Source organism: Paramormyrops kingsleyae, chromosome 12, assembly GCF_048594095.1.
Source record: "Paramormyrops kingsleyae isolate MSU_618 chromosome 12, PKINGS_0.4, whole genome shotgun sequence".
Lineage (NCBI taxonomy): Eukaryota > Metazoa > Chordata > Actinopteri > Osteoglossiformes > Mormyridae > Paramormyrops > Paramormyrops kingsleyae.
The window spans coordinates 5,476,312-5,501,781 of NC_132808.1; the positions used below are offsets into that span (position 1 = coordinate 5,476,312).

Genomic DNA, 25,470 nt, shown 5'->3' on the forward strand with positions numbered 1-25,470 from the left:
CCGACAAACACTGAGGTCCTGCCCCAGGAAAAGTGGAACAGTTGGATGAATTGGCAACACATGAATGTCGAGGTTGATATCAGTCTAGGGCCCCCTGATTTTCAGGCTAGGTTACATCATGCTGATCCCACCCACAGACAAATCCCAGCGTGTTCCCAAGACGATAACAAAGATAATGATAAAGACAGCTTCCCAAATACTAACAGGGGCACATCTTCCAGGCTCCCGAGTGTCAGTGGATAACCTAGAACTCAGAGTCTTCAAAGTGTTAAAAGACCAGTCAGTCAGTCAGTCACTGAATAAATCAGACACATTTATTCCCAAAGTGTGAAGCGCTATGCCAGCCTGGCTGAACATTATTGAGAGGCTCGCCATACAGCTCAGGTAACAAGGGCTTTACAGTTAACATGACACCATCAAGGCACCCTTTATGTAGAGCCAGTCATCCCCACGGAAGACCGACATTCTCATCTTAGTGTGAAGCAGAGCATGGAATCACAGACAAAATAACACAATACAGACTCCCCGATGGGTTATGCTCTTTCTGTAATGAATCTGTAAAACAGAGACGGAGGACAAGGAGAGACCAGGGTAGGAAAAGCCAAGACGTCAAGGACTAGACTTCCTTTTGGGGTGGGGTAGTTCTAGGAAAGGCAGAGTGGAGCTTCAACCAATGGCCTACTGTCATGGGACCAGACTGTCAGGGCATCCATGTGCTGTTGCACTGCTTGTGATGGGCTAGCTGTCGTACCAGTCCAGGAAGAGCAGTGAGAAGGAACACATGACAAGGAAGAAGAGGATCCACACGCGGAACCCGGCATTGTTCTTGATGGCCTGATGTGGAAGACAAACGGCGCATGCTTGTGTACAAGGACCACACAAATCAAGGAAATAAGACAACGCATGAGCTCAACACACAGTAATAGGACACTGAACCAGTTGGGAATTACCTCTCTAATGTCCTCATTCCCTTCTTTGACATTTTCTGTGGCTCCTACAACAAGCTGGTGGATGTTATCTATCTCTGTTTCCTGGAGCAGGCAAAGAAATACAGTGTGGAGTCAGATGGGTGGGGGGCACATCCACATTCCCACACAAATCCTAATCTGAGATGTCCACAGCGGTGTTTAATTACACCCTCTCTGCAGGTTTACCTCTAGAGACGCATTCCTAATTTTAGTGCCTACCACTGATTGGAGAGACTCAGCAGGTGGGAGGAGCTTACCTGCTGCAGGACCTTTTCAGCAAAAATCTCCTGGAGCCGAGAGATCTCCACCACTTTGCCCTCGATCTTCCTGCATTGGGTGGGGGTCAGGAGACATGGTAAATGGCTCCCAAGATACACTGCTAGAGCTAAGGCTAGTCCATCCATCCATCCATCCATCCATCTTCTATACCTACTTGTCCAATGCAGAGTAGCAGGGGTCTGGAGTATATCAAGGAAGTTACGGGTGCAAGATAGGGAATAACCCAGGCTGGGGCATCACACCCATCGCCGGCCAGGGCTAGTCACCATTTAATCAAGTGGCTGCATTTAACTGTGCGTTCAACAACGTCCTTTGATCTTGTGTGACCAGAGCCTAGGAAACCTACACATCCAATATTTTTCTTTTGTAAAGAGGTAACTGAATTCTTCACTGCCATATTTCAGGCTCAGAAACCCCTCCAGCCTCTCCTCACGCCCTGCTTCACAGCCCTATCCATTTACTAGCCACTTGTAAACAGGTATCCTAGCAACAGGGGGCTCTAAATAAGGCAGATGAAGCGAGTGCTGATGAAGGACACACGATTCGCAGGAAGCAGAGCTACTGTCTCACGACCCAGAGACATTTCTCAAACAGAGACATTTTAAACAAAAGAGACACTTCAATGTCAATGACCTTTAGTCCATAACCTACCTCACGTCATCCACCAGGTTGCTCATCTCACTAACTAGTCTCTGGTTCTCCTGTTCAAACTGCAGGACAGATGTGGGGAACAGAGGATCAGTCAGACCAGAACAGTGTCGCATGGGCACATAGAGGGGCAAGAAGGTGAAAAACTGGGTTTAATCAAGTCATACTCACATCAAAAGGTAATTTCATTTAATCAATTTAATTTATTCATTTAACTGAAGCTTTTGTCTAAAGTGACTTGCAGTACCGGGAAGGGTTACGGTTTCTATCTACTCCACAACCTTTGCGTTGTTGGCACAATGCTCTACTTCTTAAGGTACTGGAGCATTTGCTATACCGTTTACAGGCTATGCTTTTCACACAATCTAGGCTCATGTGGGAATACTGAGGACAGGTGAGGCTACATCTGCACTGAGAATGAGCTCGTCAGGCTGGGGATGGGGTTCTGGGGGAACCTCACACCACCCACATGCAGGTGAGGCTAGATCTGCACTGAGGATGAGCTCGTCAGGCTGGGGATGGGGTTCTGGGGGAACCTCACACCACCCACATGCAGGTGAGGCTAGATCTGCACTGAGAATGAGCTCGTCAGGCTGGGGATGGGGGTCTGGGGGAACCTCACACCACCCACATGCAGGTGAGGCTACATCAGCACTGAGAATGAGCTCGTCAGGCTGGGGATGGGGTTCTGGGGGAACCTCACACCACCCACATGCAGGTGAGGCTAGATCTGCACTGAGAATGAGCTCGTCAGGCTGGGGATGGGGTTCTGGGGGAACCTCACACCACCCACATGCAGGTGAGGCTAGATCTGCACTGAGAATGAGCTCGTCAGGCTGGGGATGGGGTTCTGGGGGAACCTCACACCACCCACATGCAGGTGAGGCTACATCAGCACTGAGAATGGCATGAGTGTCTAACACCCTCAATATTGCAGGTTAAGGTTGAAAAGCAATCAATGAAGGCAGTAATTAGTCGACCATAGTGCTGTTTTACCAAGAACATGGATGCATAGATACCCAGTACTGCATGGATCAAGGACCAATCAGTGGCTTCTACATGACCTTCTAAATGGAGAATAGAGATGGAGTTATGATGTAGAAGATACTGGGAGTTTATGATTACCCACCATCTGAATTTCCTCTGGTGACAGCTCATCCTCCACTTTGGCCTCCTCCCAGGTGCTGACACTGTCCTCCGCAACCTCTGACACTACCTTTTCTGCAACCAGAGTGACATGCGCACGAACCAATCACACGTCAGCTCTCTGCTGGGCATTCATGTAGCTCTCTTCTGGATCCAATACTAATCTCTCTCTTAAAACAAATCGTCTTACGATAATCTTCTTCTTATAATCATAATGCAGATGCTCAGAAGCATTTTTACACAGTTCCTAGTATTACCCTTTCCCATCCCCTGACTTTTAATAACTGAATCATATTTCCTGATATGATTCAGATCCAGTGGACCAACATCAGCATCCCTACTGAAACTATAAATGAGATCCTCAAACTTATTTGTTAAAACTCCCACCCATATATGTGAGAGTCAGTCAGGGAGACAGAACCAGGTTCGTTCATAAGCTCTTTAATGATTAATGATCTTGGTATGTACTGCCTGCACTGAAGCATGAAGATAATGACACAAATCTCTGCTCAATGTCTTCCTCGAGTCTGCCCACCTTCTGCAGCTCCTACTCACCGCTGGTCTCCTCCTTCGGCTCCTTCTCCTCCTCCGTCTTCTCTGCGACGGGGTTCTGCTGCGTGCTGCTCCTGCTGTGCTGCTCGGGCTCCAAGCGCGAGCTGTAGGGTGTCAGCCATGTTCTTTAGTGCCCTCTGGGAGGAGGCTACAGAATGGTGTCTGGATGCAGATGGTACTTACAGCCTCTTCCTGTCCACGACCCTCTTCACTCGGATTGCTCTCTGCTCTGAGTACAGCTTGCATATACCTGCAAACACCAGAACAGCTCAAGATGGAAGGATCAGATACAGAAAGAAAGCAGAAAACTCCAGGACAGTCTGTTCTAACCATTGAGCAGTTACTCTGAGACTTGTTCATGTTAACTGGATTCCTCAGGGCACTGGAAGATGTTGGGGCCTTATATCCCATGATCTAGTGACCCAGTCATTAGACATACTTCTCATTAGTTTTACTTAAAGCTCTGTAAGAGTTTGGGTGCGGAGCAAACTGAGCTGGGAATGCCAACTAAGAATATCCCAAACGGAAGCTTTAACAATAGCTACAACTTAGAACCACTTTTGAAAAAACCCCCCACTGGCTAGACTGTGCAAGTGAATTATACAACATAACCCTCACACATAACCCCAGAATTCACTGAAATCACATAATGCTACTGTGGCCAGAACGGGTCACAACACATGGAGGCAATTTATGAGAAACCAGGACAACAGCAGGGGTGATGCCCACTGCTGTGGGGCATCACCTGCCACTGCAGCAAGCCCATCCAGATCCGAGTGAGCAGGTTTCAGATGGCCACTGAAACGTGGCCCGGTTTACCTCCAAAATCGACACCAAAGAACTTGTCACCAGGCTTGACCATATGGAATGGCCCATCATACGTTGCCTGCAGAGGCCCATGATGAGCATCATGTTGCATAAACATATAACCCACACCCCACAAAGAGGAAGGGATGTGGGACTGAGGCAAAACATTCTCTAACGTGGGCAAACGTCTTGGTGCTATCCAGCAAGGCAAAATTTACTGACTGGTGGACCACAGGCAACTAATCGAAGGCATAAAACACCAGGTCCCCTCAGGGCTTGTCTGTAGACCTGTTCAGCCGAGAAGGACCGAAGGTTGACCTTGGGGGTCATGCTGAGGCCCAGCAAGACCCACGGGAGCCAGTCTGTCCAGCCATCATTGCAGAGGCAAGCCTGGAGCACAGCCTTCCATGTGCAGTGGATGTGCACGCACAGCCCATGGGATTGGGGATAAGAACCTGTGGTGCTGTGAAGCCAGACCCCCAGGCTATGGGTGATGGCATTCCAAAGCTCATATGCAAGTTCCTCAGTCAACCTTAAAGACAGTGGGGAAAGCTTTGAGCCACCTGGTGGTCCTGTTGACAACCATCAGGAGGTGAGGAACCCTGTGAGAGCTGGGAAGGGGTCCCACCAGGTCCACATGTACCTGGTCGAAATGCCATTCAAGCACATTGAATGGTGCCAAATGTGCTGTGACATGCTACTGCAGCTTTGCTTGCTGACAGACCATGCAGGCACTGCCAGAAGTCCACCTGTCTATCTTGAGTCCATGCCAGACAATCTTGGATGGCACTAACTGCAGCGATTCCCTCATGCCCGAATGAAAAAGGCCACACATACACAGTGACAAACACACACTTACGCCAGCCCGCCGAGATAATAGACTAAGGATGACCCATCAAGATACCCACATCACTAAAAAGAACATCCTTAAACTCAGACCTGTCAGAGACTTGGTCAGCCACCATTTGAGCATAGTCGATGCCAAAACGGATGGCGCCAGCCACCGAACGCAAGAGACAGTCAGCTACCTGGTTATACTGGATATCTGTTGTGAGCTGCGAAAAAGGACAGACGACACTATTGACAGGCAGATCAGTTTCAGTTATGGCAAAGGTCAATGGCTTATGGTCAACAAAGGTGGTGAAAGGACAACCCTCCAGACTAAAGAGCTTGTGGTCAAATGTGCTATACATGCGTTCATTCGGGTGGAGTTGTCGGCTAAAGAATGGAAGGGCCTGCCAAATTCCATCATCCAGTTGCTCATGCACAGTACCCACTGCATAGTCTGAAGCATCACTGGTGAAGATGATCAGAACATCAAGAAGAGGATGTGCAAACATAGTTGTATCTGTGAATGCTTTGGATGTCTTCTCTGACCACTAGACAATGTGTGTGGCTGCTTTACCATTGAGGGTATCATAAAGAAGAACCATAAGCTGAGCAGCCAGCGAAATTGATGGTAAAAGTTGTAGGACTGCAGTGCCCAAAAAACTCCTGTAGCCCACTGTCCATGACAAGTTATGGCTTTTACCTTAGTGGACAGATGGACTGCACCACCCCTATGGAGACCGAGGATGTTGATGATATCCAGCCCTAACTTACATTAGGAAGGACTTATGATCAACAAATTGCTGAAGGAGGCATAGCAGATGCTCCACCTTGGTGGCACTGGCCACCAGAATATCATCCAAATACACAAGAAGGAATGGCAGGTCTGGCAGCACACTGTCCATGAGGCACTGGAATGTCTGAGCAGCGTTTCTGAGCACGAAAGGCACACAGAAAAACTCACAAAGCCTAAAGGGGGGATCCTGTTTTTCCGACTAGAGGGGTAGAAAAATCCTGAATGTGAGGAACATCGACATGATGATAGTCACCACACAGGAGCCACCTGGCTTCTGCATGATGCACAGTGGCTGTAGGACCTCCAAACAATTCCATAGTGCTCTAGTGTTGAACCTGGCCTTAGTGCAAGTCAGCTTTGCTGGGTCCAGGTGCCCGGCACAGGCGTGGATGGGCAGTTCGAGTGTAGTTATACGAGACCTGGAGGTAATGGATGTGAAAGTGGACTTAGGCAGGTCTCCGAACTCAGGTGATGATACTGGCTAACTTCTAATAATCAGCCCCACTGCACAAGCATGGAAGTGAAGGGAAAGTCTCGGTACTGATGAGACACCAGTTCTTAATATCCACCAGAAGGATCACAAATCCTGAAGAGAAAACAGGGCTGGGGATTGTCAAAGAAAGACAGCATGTGATCCATCAGTTCTGAGTCATCCACACCTGGAAAAGAGAGTCCCTTGTGGGCAGGTTCAGTGCTGAAGTGTTTTCAAAACCCCATACTGGTTATGAGCTGGGGTTTCTAAAGGAGACTCACCTCAACGGTAGCAGTAGAGGTGTCAGCACAACAGCACAGTAATACACATTGTGGTCCAGAGAATTAGGGTGAAGCCACAAACTAAGCCTGTTTTTGTACAAACCAGACCACAGCATTGCAGCACCAAAAGTTGACAATGAGTGTGACCATACTGTGCACGCAGCTAGAAACACTTTATAAACATCCAAAGAGTTCACCAGGGTACAATAACCGCTACAGCCTAAATGTCACCAGAAAAAGCAAGGACACCCAAGAAAACACCCCAAACCCTTCAATCCCCTGCAGTAGGCCACACTTCAAGAGCTAAAGGGAAGCGCTCACCCACCTTTCAGGTACTCCTCAATCAGGTTCAGAATGGCTCCCCTGTGTTCCTTCACCTGGGTGGAGATGACGTTCTTCTCAGCTGTGGGCCACAGACACATGCAGACATTATGTGAGCTCCTCTCTATGAGAACATGCATGGAGCTTTAACAGCCGGGGTACGGGGTGCGCACTCACCCTCTGCTCGGAGCTGCTTGATAGCGTCCGAGCACGTCCGCATGAAGATCTGAGCGTCCTGGTCGATCTGGTCCCGCTCTGTGTCCGTCATCCATGACACACTAGAGGAGACGAGGCTGTGGAGCAACAATGAGAAGCTCAGTAGATCTGAGCAGGAAGATGAAATTTCTACTTCAACATGTGTTTTAAGCCTAGTTCATACTTGTCCACATGACTTTATGGTCCGTGTATGGCCGTGCACACTGACTTACTCTACAATTTTCCATGTGAGCAGATGATCCAGGTTGGCACATGTATACTGCAATGATATAACACCAGACCAACAGACTATCCATTCCTTGCACAAGTACAGTCTAAATGTATTGTCATGCAAAAAGTCCACTTAGACCAAAATCTGGGCTGTACAAGCCTCTTATGAAAACAATTATATCACATGCACTGTGTGGGGACCATAATGGGATGCAGTCTAGTGAAGTAAGAATTAGGCTTTAGAAGACACTGGTGAGGTCATACGGGAGTCTGTCTCCATCTAGTGGTATTAGGAATAACTGCATAACTCTATCTTGGCTTCTGGAGTTTGAATTTGTCTTGTATTGTTAAGCGAATGGCAAGATATAAAAGCTATCTGTAGTGATAAAAATGGCTCATGCTTTGTCAAACAAGTTACAACAAACAAGTTCTGACCAGTCCTCATCAGATGTGTTAAATGTTTGTTTATTCCCACACAAAAAAAACAAACACTGACCATAGGAAACCCCGTCAGGGCTTTGAAGTTCTCCAAAGATGAAAAGCTACTACAAGATCCTTGAAGAAATGCAAGATAAAAGGCCATCCCTCTAATGAGAGCTAATCTCCAGCTTGCCACAGGCTGCACTCGCCTTAGGGGAGATTCTCTAAGCTCAATTAAGCCATGCAGAGGCCCTCATGATTTAAGACTCCTGTCACTGGCGAGCCGTCTCAGCAAGGCAGGCGAGGCACATCCACAGAGGGTCTCAGACAGGATGCCTGGGCTCAGAACTTGCATTGGTTGATTCTGCACAATTGGGCTAAGACTTGAGCCACCCAACCTCTAGTCCCTTAAGTGCAGTAGCTCTGGAACCCTTAGTGTTAGAACAGCAGACCCTACCTGTCGGCGTTCACATAATCCTTCCTGTGCTGCAACAGGAAGTCCTTCAGCTTTGTGATGTTGGAGATCTGGGAAAGAGGAGATCAAGGGGACGGTCAAGGCCCAGAGCATTCGACTTACAAACCTCACCCTACCAAACCGCAGTCCTACAGGATAAATATCGCCCCCACCAGCCTCTTAGCCAGCAGGCCACGTCTTCAATGGGTTCTTTCTGCAGCTCGGGGCTATTTGTCAGCTAATTCGACATAATCACACGTTAATACTCATAATGAGACTAGCTATTAAAAGTGGACACCGCGTTTCATCCTGGGTACAGCTAAACAAACACCCCGACGCCTCATCCGGGAACTATTCCACATGACGTACAGCAGATTAAAAGCTTACGCACGGCTCACCGAAATGCAGAGTGGCGGTTTAGCAGAATCTGGCAATGGCGACTGTGTATGTGTGTATGTGTCTGTGTCTGTGTTGGGGGAAGGGGTAAAATAAACAGCAAGGAGGGTTTCATTATGGGATGTTATGGTGGCTCAAATGAAACCGGGGCTGATTAAAGCTGAACATGTATTTTGGGCTCAGTGGCTTGGTCACAGGAAGCATTCGGCATGCCGGTGTTTACTTGTGTAATTTGGCGTGTGTCGGCTTATAGCTCCAGAGGGAGAAGTTTGCGTGGTGTGAGAACAAACAATCAAAAACCAGCAGAAAACACATCACAATGAGCCCGTCTGTGGCCTAGAATGGCTGGGAATATTTTTAGTCAGGAACAAGCCCACCCCCCACCCCTTAATTACAGTAATTACTAAATTACTGGAGCTGTAAGGCTGTAACCAGGGTCTCCTAACTGCACACATATTTCTCAGACTGTGGGAATGGCAGAGGTGTCCATGATGACGGCGGCAACTGGCGAGCCCTATTGCCAACACCACCCTCAGATTGGACCGGGGAAAGTTTAACGGAATGGGCTGGGTACCGCAGACTGGCATGCTTCAAAACAGGCCAGGATACGATACTGAAGTGTCCGGACTTCAGTAGAGAGCTGAAAGACACTGGAGGGCACTAGTGCTGATGAAAGGGGCCTGGATGAGTGGCCTGCTTCAGGAACACAGCCTGAGCAGACTGATCAGGGGCCGACCCAACACGACATCCAGGCCGAGGAAGAACCACTAAGGGAAACTATCGGCTAATGCTAAACTTCCAGATGAAGAGCTGATTCTGTCAATACGTTAAGGCACCATGTGCAGACAGTTATCAGAATTCACGTCCACCTACCATAGATCGTTATTAAACTCAACCACTAACCCTCTCTTGTCTTTGGTTGAGCTAAATGTGCCCAGATCATCCCTATTCAACTTACTTCAGCCTCCACACTGCAAGACAGCCATCGTCCAGCAGGTGGTGCTACTTCCTCAGCATTGGTTCCACGGGCCCTGTGAAGGGGAGCTGATCTACCTCCTGTGGGTATACATTTAGGCTCAGATTCCCACTGCTGCCAAGAGGGCTTTGTATGAGGTCACTGGGATCAATTGCTCTTGTAATTTAACACCCTAAAGAGCAAGTAATACCCAAACAATGAGGTAGGGGTGGCCTTGTGCACATGAGGAGGGGTTTGTGGAAGGGTGCATGGGGTGGGGTCTGAGACTGCAGGAGACAGTCAGCCTGGCTACATCTAATCTCATCATCTGCACCCCGCCAAACCCCCTTTACCTTTTCACTTTCTGTTTCAGATCAGCAAATCACGCATAAACAAAATGGCAGGGAGTCAAAGCCTTTGGGGACGGTGGGGGGCAGATATTATTATGAAAATAAAAGGGATAAAATTAGATGAAGGGCTTTAAAGCCCGGCCTGGCAACCTGGCTATCGGGGGCATTTTTGGGAGAACAAGTAATTCAAAGGCTCTGATAAGGATCGTAAGAGCAGAGTTTCAGTAATAAGGCACGACTCTGAGAGACGCTTTTAGAGTCCTGATGATTCCCCCCCACCCCACCCCCCCTCTCTCTACCTGAGCCGGACTTGCCTGTCTGCGGCAGCCTATCAGGCGGGCTTCAACCGCCAGCTCTGCTGTCCTGGGTGACTGTTTTCACGCCTAATGTGCAATCATGTTCAGTTTGGGGGTGGCGTGACGTGGGGGGGGGGGGTGTCAATATACCATTTGAAGCCACATAAACCTCTCACACGGAAAGTGTGCAACACCATAATTCACTGACTGTAAAACCTGAGTTATTAATGCCAGACTGCAGAGGCTTTCAGCACGGTGGAAATGCATTCCGCATGCAGACCGACGGACTCTGCCCGTACAGAGGGTTATCCATACTGTCTACAGCTGAATATATACTGGGGGAGGGCAGGCATATATCACCTCCGGTAATCAACACGGTGGGGACAACTACATTAAATTACACTCCACTAAGAGTTTTCATGTTTCCCGGATCACAACAAAGTGATGAGGGTTTGCGCCCCAAATACAAAGGGGGGCTGGAGGAACCCAGGAGGGAGGGAGGAGGAGAGAGAGAGGGAGAGAGGGGCTGAGGGAGCCGCATAGAGCCGTAATGAAAGCCGGAGCCGCGTGCCTCTGATGGGGGGGGGCACAGTGCGGACGGGGCTCTTAGGCTTAATGCGGTACATAAACTGCAATATTAACCTCACAGTGGAAAACACATTCCTCTGTGTCCTTTTCATGCGGACAGAATCAGACAGGCGTGCGCTTTCTGAGCGACGTGGGTCTCAATTCTGAGCCTGATTTAACATTCTGATGCGGAGAGAATGTCTGAAAAATAAAACCGGGTCTTCAAACGAAAAGCACGACCCCCCCCCCCTGGCATCCTGTTTATCATCTCGTCCAGATCTTCAGTTATTCACACACTAATAAAGAGGGCACTTTTTCCATAAACCACTCGCTGAATGTCAGCATTTCACCTCCCCTGTTCAGAACTTTTATTTGTACCTAAAATAACTAATCTTCAATATACACCGAAGAAAGAGGACAGAGATGTAAAAAGATAGAGAATTGTTATACCTTGTGAATGAAGCCAGCTGAAGGAGTGACGAACGAGGCCTGCACAGCGAGGCCTGCACAGCGAGGCCTGCACAGCGAGGCCTGCACAGCACCTGCAGCACTGGGGGCTTCATCTCAACATCTCCACTGACAAAATGACTACATATTACCAGCCAGTTATTTAACATATCCGTTGACAAAACGCCATACGCTCCTCACACTAACTGACGCTAATGTTATCTAGTTAAGATAATGGAAATACTTTAATGGTGGTATTGAATGTCCTACTCTACGTTTAAAAGGCGCACTTCAAAAGCAGAGTCCATGTTTCCCATTACGGTCTCCAGAACTTGGAAGCTGACTCATCTCTGTGAGGATCAGAAAGGCTCTTGCAGGAAAGAGCAGCCATGATGTGCAGCTGGAACTCTGACAGCTGGAGCCAGAGTATCACACAGCTGCATGGCTGAAGGCTGGTGCCCAAAACAGCTGCCTCACTGCGACACACACAGACACACGCTCTCCCATTCTGTCCATCTCTCCTAAAGGGCAGGCAGCTCTCCCAGCAACGTCTCTGAAGTGATCTCCATGAATGTGTGTGTGTGTGTGTGTTGGGGGGGGGGGTGCTAGATGGCCTCCCCCATCCCCGTGCAACCCACGGCTGAGGGAATTTATGGGCCCTTGGGCTCCATCAACCAAGTCCATCCTTATCAAGAGCCCTCTGCGAACAGTCCAGGGACAACTGTGGAGGCTCCGAGGAAGAGCAAGAATCCTCAAGGGAGCAGACAGGCTCTACTGCAGGTCGCTCCAGCTGTGCGTTTACCCTCACGTCGAGTGGCGTGACAAAAAGCAGGCGCTCCTTACGTGGAGAGAGCCTGGTAGCAACAAAACCTCAGAAATCACTGACAACAGACATGCCAGCAATGCCTCTGCTGCCCCCTTCTGATCGTTTACCATAACGAACCTGCTTACAGTGTATTTGGAAATTATGTTTATTCTCAGCAGACTAAAAGTGCAGTTAAATACAGTGGTGAGGCTCCTGCTCTCATGGCTACAGAACTGCATCCATCTTAATAAAACGATTATCATGCTTCATTAATGCAGGCTGTTTCCCGGCGTGCTAAAGAATGGAAAATAATGCTGCCAAGCTAACGATCAGCTCTTAATTAACTGGAAAGGGAAACTGAATAGAGTGCATATGGCTTATGGCTCGTTCATACTTCACTTTTCCATGTGCATTTTTGGGCTGTGGATGTAAGGAATCTCCGGTTCATACAGATTTCAAAATGCCGTTGAAAATAAACACTATAAAATAAATAAACACTAGTTGCTGTTTTAAATACCCTGCTACCTACCTAACCCTAACCTCTAGTCGACTTCCTTGCATATGCGCAGTCGACGTGCATGGATGCCCATGATCTCCAATTCACAAAAAAAATCTGGGCTGCATGCGCATCTTCCACAGTCATCCAGCGCAAATATAACTAAAGTCATCTCACCTTTTGCGCGACCGAAAGTAGAAGCGGAAAAGTGAAGTATGAAATGGCCGTAAAGGTGGTGTGTCTTTTATTACTGGTGTATGCGATTGCTCCTCCTGACCAGAGGTGGGCGCCGTTATCTCATCCCCAGAGCCCTTATTTAACCAGGCTGGAATTTTTAAGCTCCCATTGCATGATGTTTAGAGGCTGTTCCATCCCACAGCTGACTAACAGTGCGGATTCATGGACAGCTGATGATAACAAGAGTGGATGATAGCAAAACAAAAAAGACTAAAATAAGAAGAAAACCAGATAAAAACAACAACAAAAATTGATGTTTTAAAAATCCTGGGAAGAGACCCAGATCCATGCAAGTGCTCTTCTATAAAATGCATCTTAAAACACATGCATATACATATTACACATTTTTTTGTGTTACAGGATTTCATCACTCCATCGCAGACGCGCTAAATTCAGACCCCAAACAGGTTTTAATTCACAAGAGACTAATCCAAGGGATATGGGGTGAAAAATCAGCAGCTCAGTTTAATGCGGGTGGATCCATCTGTCTATTTTCCATGCCTGCTTGTCCTATGCAGTTTTAAGAAAATAAAGCCAATTAATCCATCCCATCCAGGGTGAATCTCAGCCTGATGCTGCCTGGGATAGACTGTAGCCCCCACCCTGTCTTACCCTGTCCAAGATGGATGGATGGATGGATGGATGAAAGGCCAATATGTAAAACTGCCAAGCATAGCACTATAAACACATGATGCCCAGTATTTCTATATTAAGGGAAGTTGAAGGTACTTTGCCCTGTGATCATAGCCAGGATAAATGGTTAGACGATGGATAAAGATATAGAGGATCAAGCACTAAGTATGAAATTGGATAATGTACTCCTTCTTAGTCCAATTCGTTGACGGTTACACTGCCCTCATCAGGCTGGAACTGACCTGGCATGACATCACTTAGGTGTCTGTAAATGCCAGCTTTTCATACCAATGCAGAATACCTTCCAGCCAAGCTGTTCTCACAATGTTAGTTTACGTCCCTTAAAAAAGTTAAAAAAAGCCTCCCTACAGACCCAGCGGAGATGGAGCCTGGTTATACTTTCCAGGTAGAAAATAAGCATTTCCACAGATGCCCTCCAGAGGGCCCCTGAACAGTGCCCAGCATCTACTTAAGACAAGATGTGATTAACAACTTAGCCATGCCAGAAGAAGCAGCGGAAATCCCATGAAGCGCATGAGAGCCCAGCGGCGGAGGACAGGCGTCCGTCCAAAGCATCAGTGGGATCTGAAGGCCTCAGCCTCAGCACTGGGACACAGCTTCCTGGAGCACATTGCTGTGGCCCGCAGGAGATGACTGGCCCACAGATACAACTGCCTGTTCTTACTGGCCAAGCAGCACCCCCCCCCCCCACCCCGTCGACTGTCCTGGTGGGGGCTCCATGGCTGGTAAGAGCTCTAGGGATCCCTGACTGGGAAAGACTGTAGGAAACCCAATGAAGCTCGATATTCTTGTGGCATGTAAATTGACCCCAAGACTCAAAGAACCTAAAGAAATCCAAACTTCTCAGGAGTATTTATACAGCAAATATATCCTCTTGGGTTAATCTCACGGGTACAGGTACAGGTTCTGTATAGGTTGTATACAGGAAACACATACACTTCCCATATACCTGTCCAAAGTACCTCAAATGACATGAGTAGTGTGCTGGTAAAGGATCCAGGCTCCTGTAGAGAAATGCATAGTGCTGGCACTGCCTGTAGGGGGCATTATAAACCAAACTGCTTCTAAGATAAACTGCAAACAGATAAACTGATAAAAACACAAGTACACAAGACACAAGTACCTAAAATTATCAGGCAGCAGCATCCAAAACCCATTAAGATAAGCCTGTCCCACCAAGAAGGGCAGTACGACAGTGAGAGTTTTACAGAAACCCGTCTAAAGGCCTCGATGGAAAAACGCTTGGGTTACATCTCCCGTAAAGACTCCTGCACTGCGTGGCCAAAGCTGGCCATTTTCCTGGTTTAATAAAAGAAAGTCCACGTCAGCTCATTCTCAAACGTATGGGGTTTGCCATCCGCATCCTGCTTTGAAAAGGAGCCTCTTAACGAGAGTTTCAAGGCACGGATTTTTATGTTTAAACCTGATTCAGAGGTACCTGAAGTCGAGAGTGCTGACAGCCTGACACTCATCAGTCACTGGCAAATACTGTCAAATATGACATTTTTCACTTCAGAGAGCAAACGTATGTGAAGTGAGGATGAGAGACTCAGCTTAAAAAACAGGAACACTCGACATTTTAGACCGCGGTCAATTTGCGGTACAGACACAAGCCTTAAACTAACTGTGCTGCACGGTCTCCGGTCTTTAGGTAGAGTCAGGCTGTAATTACTGGATTGGACACAGATGGACAGCACACATACTTCAGGAAAACGGTGGAGATGGTGCTGCTCAGACTTGGCTGCATGGTGAGGTCAACGTGTTCACAATTCTTTCATCTATTTAATGGTTTTTGAATCCCCCAGAGAGGAGCCAGTCCAGGTAACTGCGCTATTTGAAGCAATTTGGGGCAATTGTACCCCACCTTTAAGCATTAAGAGCGTCGGGAAGTAAGTAACGTGGCTGAGAAAATGAGAATAATGTCCATAATGGGGCAGAGCCCTGAATGGCCACTGAAGTCCATGTGATCTGTAAAGCGGTGAGCTTCGGCCAGCGCTCAGACAGCGGACAGCCTGCTGTGATTTCAGCCTGACAAGACAGCAATTCCTGTGCTGCTTCTCCTCACGGGGCCCAGTTTCTGAAAGACTTATTCCTAAGGACAATGACAACCAAGCCAGGGTGATGGTGCAAGTCATGCTAGCTGAGACATAGAGGATCACCCTTCATTGGGCCTGTGACCTAAACCGGACCAGCTGAGATACAGAGGATCACCCTTCATTGGGCCTGTGACCCAAACCGGACCAGCTGAGATACAGAGGATCACCCTTCATTCAGCTTGTTTAGAGTCCAACCCTGCGTGACCACTGGTCTTTTAAATGTAACCAAAGAGCAATGGGCAGCTTGTCTGGGAACCACCACCAATTCTATCTTGGAGAATACCCTATTCACTCGCTCCCTTTATTCCCTCTACATCTAAAAGTTTAAAATGTTTCACTTCTGACCCAAAAATAATACAACCCAAGAAGGGAAAATAGCCACTGATCCCAGGTCAGTTTAGTTCCAAGCCTGGGGAATCCAATAAGTGTTTCATGACAGATTCAACAGACTTATAAAGTCCTTAAGAAGTCCTGCTTTGTAGAAGCCTTTTAGTTCAATTACCCACCACAGCTCCATGGGGTCTTCAATCAGGACCAAGTGCTTCTCAGAATGCCCTGATAGGAACGACAAGCCTGTGCACTGCAGCTGGAAGTGAGGCTCCTGCGGGAACCTCGCAGACAGGAGCGCTTAAAAATCAGGAAGGCAGTGAGAACCCGAAAGACAGCAGGATGTGAAAACCGTGCTGCCCAGAGCAGCGACAGCTAGCAGGCAAAGGGCCCCGTGCTGCCCAGAGCAGCGACAGCTAGCAGGCAAAGGGCCCCGTGCTGCCCAGAGCAGCGACAGCTAGCAGGCAAAGGGCCCCGTGCTGCTCAGAGCAGCGACAGCTAGCAGGCAAAGGGCCCCGTGCTGCCCAGAGCAGCGACAGCTAGCAGGCAAAGGGCCCCGTGCTGCTCAGAGCAGCGACAGCTAGCAGGCAAAGGGCCCCGTGCTACCCAGAGCAGCGAGAGCTAGCAGGCAAAGGGCCCCGTGCTGCCCAGAGCAGCGACAGCTAGCAGGCAAAGGGCCCCGTGCTGCTCAGAGCAGCGACAGCAAGCAGGCAAAGGGCCCCGTGCTGCCCAGAGCAGCGACAGCTAGCAGGCAAAGGGCCCCGTGCTGCTCAGAGCAGCGACAGCTAGCAGGCAAAGGGCCCCGTGCTGCTCAGAGCAGCGACAGCTAGCAGGCAAAGGGCCCGTGCTACCCAGAGCAGCGAGAGCTAGCAGGCAAAGGGCCCCGTGCTGCCCAGAGCAGCGACAGCTAGCAGGCAAAGGGCCCCGTGCTGCTCAGAGCAGCGACAGCAAGCAGGCAAAGGGCCCCGTGCTGCCCAGAGCAGCGACAGCTAGCAGGCAAAGGGCCCCGTGCTGCTCAGAGCAGCGACAGCTAGCAGGCAAAGGGCCCCGTGCTGCTCAGAGCAGCGACAGCTAGCAGGCAAAGGGCCCCGTGCCCACAAGGTGACTCCACCACCCTCATCTTCAACATCAACTACCTGACTGGGAACAGTCCAAAACCCCCCATCTGCAGCCTCACAGGTCATACATATTTCCACAGGCTAACAGAAATGCTACAAGACCAAATGGGCCAGTCTGCTCTTATAGAGCTCAAGAGAGGGCCAATACATTGGGCCGATAATCCCATGGCACATGGATAAATTAATGTATTCACAGTTTAGGAAAAATAAGTACCCAGGAGACGGAGCGGCATGCACATTTCGGCAGCGCGCTGTGAAAATTGCGTTCTCTCAGTTTGAGGAATGCAAAGAAAATACCACCAAGCTGCCAGCGATTCCTATTCACAGTTAGTAGACCCACCAACCTCACCCCCCCCCCACCCCCCGCCGATCAGCTCTGATGTTCGACATGAGAGGGCACCTCACCGCAGGATAAAGCACGCATTGAAGCGGAGATCAGAGCCGCAGGGGCCACGTCGCACGCCGGGACAGTCGGAGCACCTTCACTTCTCATTAGCAAAGCTGGCTTTCAGGTCAGCGATGCACCATGTGATGTTTCCGTGAGGACTCACATTTAAATGAAGAAAAAAAAAAACATATTATATTCTATTTATTTTCCTTTTTTCTTTTTTTAATCAATATCTCTGACTGTCACTGAGGGAGGAAAGCAATACAAGTCTTAAAAGGCTCTCACATCTGTTGAGCATTATGAGCGAACCGTCAACATTGTTGCAGGAGACCTAATTGAATATTTTTTCTGTTTTGATCTTCTACCTTTAATCACGGACTCTGGAGAGGATCGGTTTTCCCGAAGAAACGGTTAAAAGCTGAAAAAAAGATGTTATTGCAGCAAGTTTATGAAATCATACTTTTGAAAGGGGCTCTCCAAAAAATGTTTCATGAGTGCTCTCTCCACAGACACACGGACCCAGACACACACACACACACACACACACACACACACACACAGACAGACACGGACACACACACACACACGGACCCAGACACACACACACACACACACACACGGACACAGACGGACCCAGACACACACACACACACACGAACACAGACGGACCCAGACACACATACACACACACACACAGACACACAGACATACACACACAGACATACACACACACGGACACACACACAGACACAGACACAGACACACAGACACAGACACACACACACACACACACACACACACACACACGGACACACGGACACAGACGGACCCAGACACACACACACACACACGAACACAGACAGACCCAGACACACATACACACACACACACAGACATACACACACAGACACACACACAGACACAGACACACACACACAGACACACACACAGACACAGACACACACACACAGACACACAAACATGGACACACACACACAGACACACACACACACACACACACACGGACCCAGACACACAGACATACACACACACACGGACACATAGATACACACACACACACACACACACACACACGGACCCAGACTCACAGACATACACACACATACGGACACATAGATACACACACACACACACAGACACACGGACCCAGACACACAGACACACACACACACGGACACATAGATACACAGACACACACACACACACACACACACACAGACACAAATAAACCCCGAAACCGCAATATAACTTCCTGCCAGCCAGACATTCCAAGGACAATTTCAGTTTCCAAAGTTAGCTCTTCCGCAGTCCCAGTCCCAGTCCCAAGGGGTGATGAGCAGCTTGACCTGCTACAAGCAACCATCAGGGTCCCAGCCTCTTTTGTCAAACTAAACCTAATTCCCGACTTTGTTGATAATGGACAGGTTAGAGGCGGGCGCAAGATGTGTAAAACTGTTAAACAGGTCATTACTGACATGCGGACTGGGGAGCTGGGTATCAGGTGGGTAAATGTGTCTGGACAGGGCCGCTATCGATGGATTTATTTTTTTGGAAGTCACACACAGTCCCATGACAGCTGTTTCAACACTTTATGTTTGCCCTACTGTAAGAGCCATTAAAGGCAGTATTTGGCACTAACTACCAATAACTGTGTTTTTATATCAACTACAGTGGTACCTCGGTTCTCGAACTCACTAGAACTTGAATTTTTTGAAAGTCGAACAAACCAGCTTGACCTAGAACTCGATCTGAATATCAGAAGTCGAACCGTGAACGCTGACCTAATATAAATTGTACGCGCCAGGAAATGAGTCACACGGCACGTCTTCAAAAAGGTAACCCTTCAGTGTCAGCCTTGCATTTGCTGTAGTAGCAGCGCTTGTTGGTAATAATGCTATTTTATTGAAAATACTGTACCAGGTAATACACTGTAGTTTATATCATTTTCTTAGCCATTGCTCACCAAAAAGTTACGTAATAGTTGTACAAATGTTACAACCTAAAAGTTTGCTATTCACGAACAAATTAATGAATACAGAGTAATAATAAAAATAAACAATGGACCGGATTCAAAGTTTTTATTATCATGTACAGATAACAATGCAATTCTTACTTGAATGTCTTCTTCACAGACTGGACAATTAACCAAATAAAGCAGCACAGCCTTACAGTAACTAACAATAAATAAACCACTAACTTACGTGTACTATTAGAGCATTTATGTCATTTATTTAAACTTTATTTTACCAGGTAAATTAACTGAAAACCAGTTCTCACTGCTTTACGTGATATTCGGGAGAAATAGCAGATTACGCATCGGAACTGCCTGGGATACAAACGTCATACGTGTAACTAAACTCTTCAGCCAATAAGGGCAAAGGTGTGTCGTCACGGAGGCGGTTCCAGTTTGTGCAGCCGGGTGAGAGGTCGCAATGCATCTAACCGTAATGCATTGCGTCAGGATCAGAATGCGTTGCTTTAAGCCAGCGCTGTAAGCAAGTCGAACGCACCTAATGACCGGACTGGGGAAACAAACTGAAACGCGGACTTAATACAGAGGACTAATGACAATAACCAGAAACAGCTGATCATATGGGGATCCCACACGAGGTTAACGAGGGGGCGTGGCACACGGATGGGGCGGATGATCGGGGCAGGACAGGGGTAATGTTGGGATAAGATCTTTATCGTTTTGGAAGCCATTAAGAAAAAAAATGCTCTTCTTGTTTTACCCTGTTCATTTTGTGTTTAAATGCAAAAAAAAAAAACATATTTAGGTGTAATTTTGGGGGGCCGGGAACCAATTAACTGGTTTCCATTATTTCTTATGGGAAAGATTGGATCAGAACTCGAACTTTTTAGGATTCGATTCGGAGTCCACAACGGATTAAGTTCAAGAACCGAGGTACCACTGTATATGAAATATATGTAAACAATTGTGTTAAAACAGTTACAACAAGAATATTGAACATCTTCATATAAAAATGGCTAATGTGACTCAGGTAGAGTAATGCTATACAGCCAATGGGCTCTCTGTGATTCAGGCACAGTAATGCTGTACAGCCAATGGACTCTCTGTGACTCAGGCACAGTAATGCTGTACAGCCAATGGGCTCTCTGTGACTCAGGCACAGTAATGCTGTACAGCCAATGGGCTCTCTGTGACTCAGGCACAGTAATGCTTTACAGCCAATAGACTGTCTGTGACCCAGTGATTTAGACCCATGTTGAGCCTACACCTGTTTTGTATAACTGTTGCTACGATGCCTAGAGTGGGTTTTTTTAATGCTAGATATAAATAGCGTTTCAGTTTCAATCAGCAATATAAGTACCCCTGGGATGTATGCTTTCTTCGCCCCCATAAAAAAAAAAGAATGCTTCCAAGTGAACCAATCAAAGTTGTGGTCTGTGTTTTCGTGATGTATAGTTGTACAGCTACAATGTACTTACGGCATCGAAGTATAAATCAGCCTTAGGTCTTTATAGCTATTGGGCTCTCTGTGATTCAGCCACAACAAAGCTTTATAGTTAATGGGATCTCTCTGACTTCAAAATACATACCTACTGGTTAGCATACCATTATCACCAATATGTGTTAAAATTGAAGATATCAGTGTCGGTCTGGTGTGTCTGTCCAATATTTAAACTTAAATTTTTGAAAGTTAGCATCACCAGAGCTAAAGACATAGCTACTAAAATAATGGAGATGCCTGCACTGAACGATCAGGATGAGGGAATTCTTCAGCGCATTCACAAATCTAAAGAAATAACAGACACAATGACAAGATCTGCCTAGTTGGTGGGGGGGGGGGGTAATAGCAGAGTCCAAAAATATGGAACAATGGTTCAAAATGGGACATAGTATTACATGTCACAATACAGCGTGGGGGTAATACCATTATTAAATGTGGCCCACAGCTCCACAGGTTGATCTTCCTTTTTTCGCAAATCAGGACTGACAAACTTCACTGCCCACTGTTCCACACCCTCCCCACCAAAATGGCTCACAGGTTAACCAGTTACCGGTGTCTGCAATACTAATAAAAAATAAACCGGTTATCATATAAACGCCCGATGAAGGTGGTGAAACACGGACAGAATTTAAAAACAAAAGGATTGTAATTTCAGGAGGGCACAGAGGTGGGTACTCACACCTCTAACATTAGCAGTTTGAATCCCACCTCCGCTCCGTGTGTGTGTGTGGAGTTTGCATATTCTCACTGCGTCAGGTGAGCCAAGTTCACCGGCACGAGTGACAACGGCCACCCTTCACTGGAGAGAACATCATCACTACTGCTCATGGACATTTCTCTTAAGTCCCATTTACCTTAGAAGACTGTTGGCTTAGTGGACAACATCAGAGCATCAAAGCATCTTCACAGTCCTGTCTATCGGCTGACCGGATCTCAGATTATCCTTTTTGCTGAAGCACATCCAAAACTTTGCAGAGGTGCAACCTTACGTGACCAGGCTCCATGTTGGCTCTATTCTGGAGCCGCAATGGCCGGCCGATCGGCGAGTTTCAAAAAGGCGCCCCTGAACACCGCAGATATGCTAAGGAGTATAAACAGGGAAGAGAGTAACCAGGGCTAACGCACTCTACGTTCCCAAGACAACCATACGTGGCCACGTCAAAGACGTAGTTATTGCTAGTAAGCTGTACATTTACTTTAGATAATTTATTTACCAAGTTCATTTTTAACAGGTATATAAAACTGTGATATACGAGCTGCAGAAGCCGGTTTTGCCATATTTTACTTACTTGCAGATACTCACCACCTCTTTCGCCCTGGTGGAGAAGCCATTCTTCGGTCTGCTCTTCTTCAATATTTCGTCTTTCGCGGAATCAAATCCAACTCCTATAGCTTTATTTCGCGTTTTGACCGTTTTTACACTGGCTTTGAATAATAATGTGATATCAGCTGCCATTTCTGACAGTGGGGGCACTTCCCTCAGATGCGCTGAGCCACTGTCGACATCGACACGTCATCTGTGTTTCGTCATCTTTACGCGACGTGTTTTGGTTCGCCACGTGGAATAGCTTGGTATTGCACAAGCTATGCGGATTTAATTTGCTTTGTACGTCACAAGACAGTATTTTATACTTTGTCTTTATATTGAGTATGTGCTGTTGGCGAATATAAAGGACTGTGCAATTTAATCACGGTGGTATTTCCTTATACTTCTCCACAAACCACTGGGCAGAATTTCTGTACTCTACTATCTTCACGATCGATACAGGTCTAAAAAGTCAAAGGAAAAAGGAAGACACCGGAGGCAGGACTCAAAGAAAGGTGTCAAAGCAATGCAAATATGCATAAAGGAAGTATTTTGCTTGTAGCAAGCATAAGTCAACATGAAACAAAGCGACATCATGAACATTTCAGGCATTTTAGGTCCCAAAAAAGGGCAAGTCCAGAGAAAAGAGGACGTATGGTGACCCTAGAGGAATAAACAGGAAGAAAATCATTTTGTTAGTCTGGTACTCAAATAATTCTCCTCTCACAGCTGGTTCCATGGCCACGTTATTTCAGTCCTCCACAATTGGGGGCTTTGCTTTAAGTGCTACCGAGGTAAAGTTAGTTTACTATTCAACATTTTACATTCAAAATACGAACCTATTACAAACTTCAACCATTTCAGTGGAAGATGTCAATCCAGCTGTTCAGCATACAGGCTACTGTGCGGCATGAGCCACAAGCCTTGTTTTTGAAATATTCCTCTTGTACAATTTTTATAGACTTAAAAATGACCTATGCACATAAAGCTATTATGCCCCCTAACCATGTGACCTCATATGATGTTGTTTTGTTTTTTGTAAATAGAATATCTTACATAAATCAATGTAAGATATCCACTTGCTGAGGTCACTGGCTGTGCTGATGCATGATTGGCAGCTCTGTTGAGGCAAAGGAAACGCCTAATTTTACATGCTGTTACCATTTGAAAACAAACCAAGGCAGCTCCCAGCATGATTCACTATTCATGTATTTTTGTAATCCTTTAAAATGCATAATTATTATTAGCAGGTTTGTGTCTGTTTTTATATTCTTATATTATTTTTATATTGTCTTTATTACTTTATCACTTGTACTAAAAGGGGGTGACTGCAAAAGATCATCAGCACAAATCATAGATCCCTAATAGTGTGAAATAATGTCCAGTTTACTGAAGCGTGAGGCCAAATTGAATATTACTTGAAATCAGATTGAAAATTATTTTGTGATGTCTTTGATTAAAGTGAACAAACAAAAAATTCTTCCAAATTACAGTTGAGTATTAGACAGTATAGTGAACAACAACAACAGTAATAATAATGATGGCCTTGTGCATCACTGGTCAGCACTATAGGCTCATTGCTTGAGGGAAACGGGTTCCATTCCTGCCCCTCACTCTGTGTCTGTTGAGTTTTCCTCTGGATACCTTGTTTATGTTTTTCCCATTTGCACTTATGTAAAGTTTGTGAATCGGTGACTCTAAATTACCTATCTGTGTCCCACAATGGGGGACTGGCATCCCATCCAGGGTGGCATCCCCTGCCCTGCTACCAGTGCTGCTTGGGGCTCAGAACCCCATAGAACCATATGTAAGATAATAGATAATAATTTTGCAGTTTCAGTAAATGGGGGGGGGGGGGTGACTACAGCCAAAAAGCTAAAAATGCCAAAAGTCTTGTATTAGATTTGGTTACTTATGGTTAAGGTTATGGCTGGGTAGAGGTTAAGGTTATCAAGGTGGTATTAGAGTTTTCCCCTTAGAATTGAATGGAGAGTCCCCACAAAGATATAACTACAAACCTATGTGTGTGTCTGTGTGTGTGTGTTTGTACAGCACTGGAGTGGCTTCCCATGTGCCCTGCATCGTACCCTGTGCTTCCTTGGATGGTTCCCAGGCTTCACTGGATAAGTACTGATGGAAAACACGCAAAAGAAGAAGAAGAACAAAGCCAGCAATCAGTTAATTTCAGAAAGCATACAATAAACCCATTGAATGGTAGGAGGAAAGACGTGGGACTGTTTTTCTCAGGTAACAGTATCCGGAACATACCCAGGAGCCGCGTGCATGTTATAAGCCACAGGCCGCATGGCTGGTTGGAAAATCCCACTGCGATATGTTATCTGCTCTGCACCCTCTGATCATTCCGCAGCAACAGGCCGGCGTGGCCAGGCCACAGTCTGGGGCCCCTTCATCTGTCTGTAAAAATAAATAAAGCCCAGTAACGTAAAGTTTGAGGCTGAATATTTACGACACATAACTTACACTTCGGGTTTTGCGTTTCTCTAACGAACAATGCGGTTTCCAAGGGAATGGTGATTTAATGGTAATCATTACATCCCATTAAAACATCAACGGGATGGTTGGAGTTTAATCAGTCTTGTTGTTGCCACGCTAGACTGAAATAAAATGATGGTTTGCGTGTAACATGCTGTACCACTCTCATGCGGATCCTGAGCAGCTCTCACATCTGTTAGTCAGCCGAGACCAAGGGGAAGGCTGGTGCAGCTATCGACATTATTACTAAGCTTCTGGAAAGTTTTATTGGGGGATTTATCATTGGCCGCACTCAAAGAATGACTCTGTTATCCCCTAATTTACAGTGTCAGCGGTCTGAGCGTCGTAAATAACTCCGAAAAATGGCTAGTTTGCCTTCCTTAATAGCAGGGTTTATGCAGGAAAATACCATCATGGAGTTTGAATGTACGTTTATGTCCATCAATTAAAAAATGACATAAAAATGGGCTTAGGGAATGAATCACAAAAGCCTTTGAGGCAACACTCCAAATTCTTCTTTTCTTCGGTCACAAAGGTAAACAGCCCTCTGGGTCTGCCAACCTTTCTGCTTTTTCTCCACGGATAACCCTCCCCCAGACCAAGAACACTTACAATAGAGCTGTTTACCCCTTCACCGCAACTGTAAG

The 25,470-nt window shown here is 46.8% G+C and overlaps 1 protein-coding gene across 3 annotated transcripts; it reads right to left on the reverse strand.

Moving 5' to 3' along the window:
- Nucleotides 1-295: 295 nt before the first annotated feature.
- stx18 (syntaxin 18) lies at nucleotides 296-22,558 on the reverse strand. 3 transcript variants are annotated; one of them, XM_023800040.2, is made up of 11 exons: nucleotides 22,328-22,558; nucleotides 8,402-8,469; nucleotides 7,276-7,391; nucleotides 7,103-7,180; nucleotides 3,777-3,843; nucleotides 3,597-3,697; nucleotides 3,025-3,116; nucleotides 1,899-1,957; nucleotides 1,226-1,295; nucleotides 951-1,031; nucleotides 296-834 (listed from the first exon to the last, which is right to left on the reverse strand). In XM_023800040.2, the coding sequence occupies exons 1-11, from the start codon at nucleotides 22,478-22,480 to the stop codon at nucleotides 739-741; spliced, it is 981 nt and encodes a 326-aa protein (XP_023655808.1). In that variant the 5' UTR covers nucleotides 22,481-22,558; the 3' UTR covers nucleotides 296-738. The 3 variants fall into 3 exon arrangements, with proteins under 3 accessions (XP_023655808.1, XP_023655809.1, XP_072574644.1); XM_023800041.2 differs by having other exon boundaries at nucleotides 22,314-22,454; XM_072718543.1 differs by lacking the exon at nucleotides 22,328-22,558 and adding an exon at nucleotides 17,548-17,688.
- Between the last annotated feature and the right edge of the window lie 2,912 nt (nucleotides 22,559-25,470).

Bases quoted from the DNA above. Each gene is read 5' to 3' on its own strand.
- stx18 (XM_023800040.2), bottom strand. From the start codon at position 22,480: ATGGCAGCTGATATCACATTATTATTCAAAGCCAGTGTAAAAACGGTC. The intron at 8,470-22,327 runs GTGAGTATCTGC...CCTCTTTCCCAG, and splicing joins CCACCAGGGCGAAAGAGGTG to ATCTCCAACATCACAAAGCT. The intron at 3,117-3,596 runs GTGAGTAGGAGC...CTCTGGTTGCAG, and splicing joins GCCGAAGGAGGAGACCAGCG to AAAAGGTAGTGTCAGAGGTT.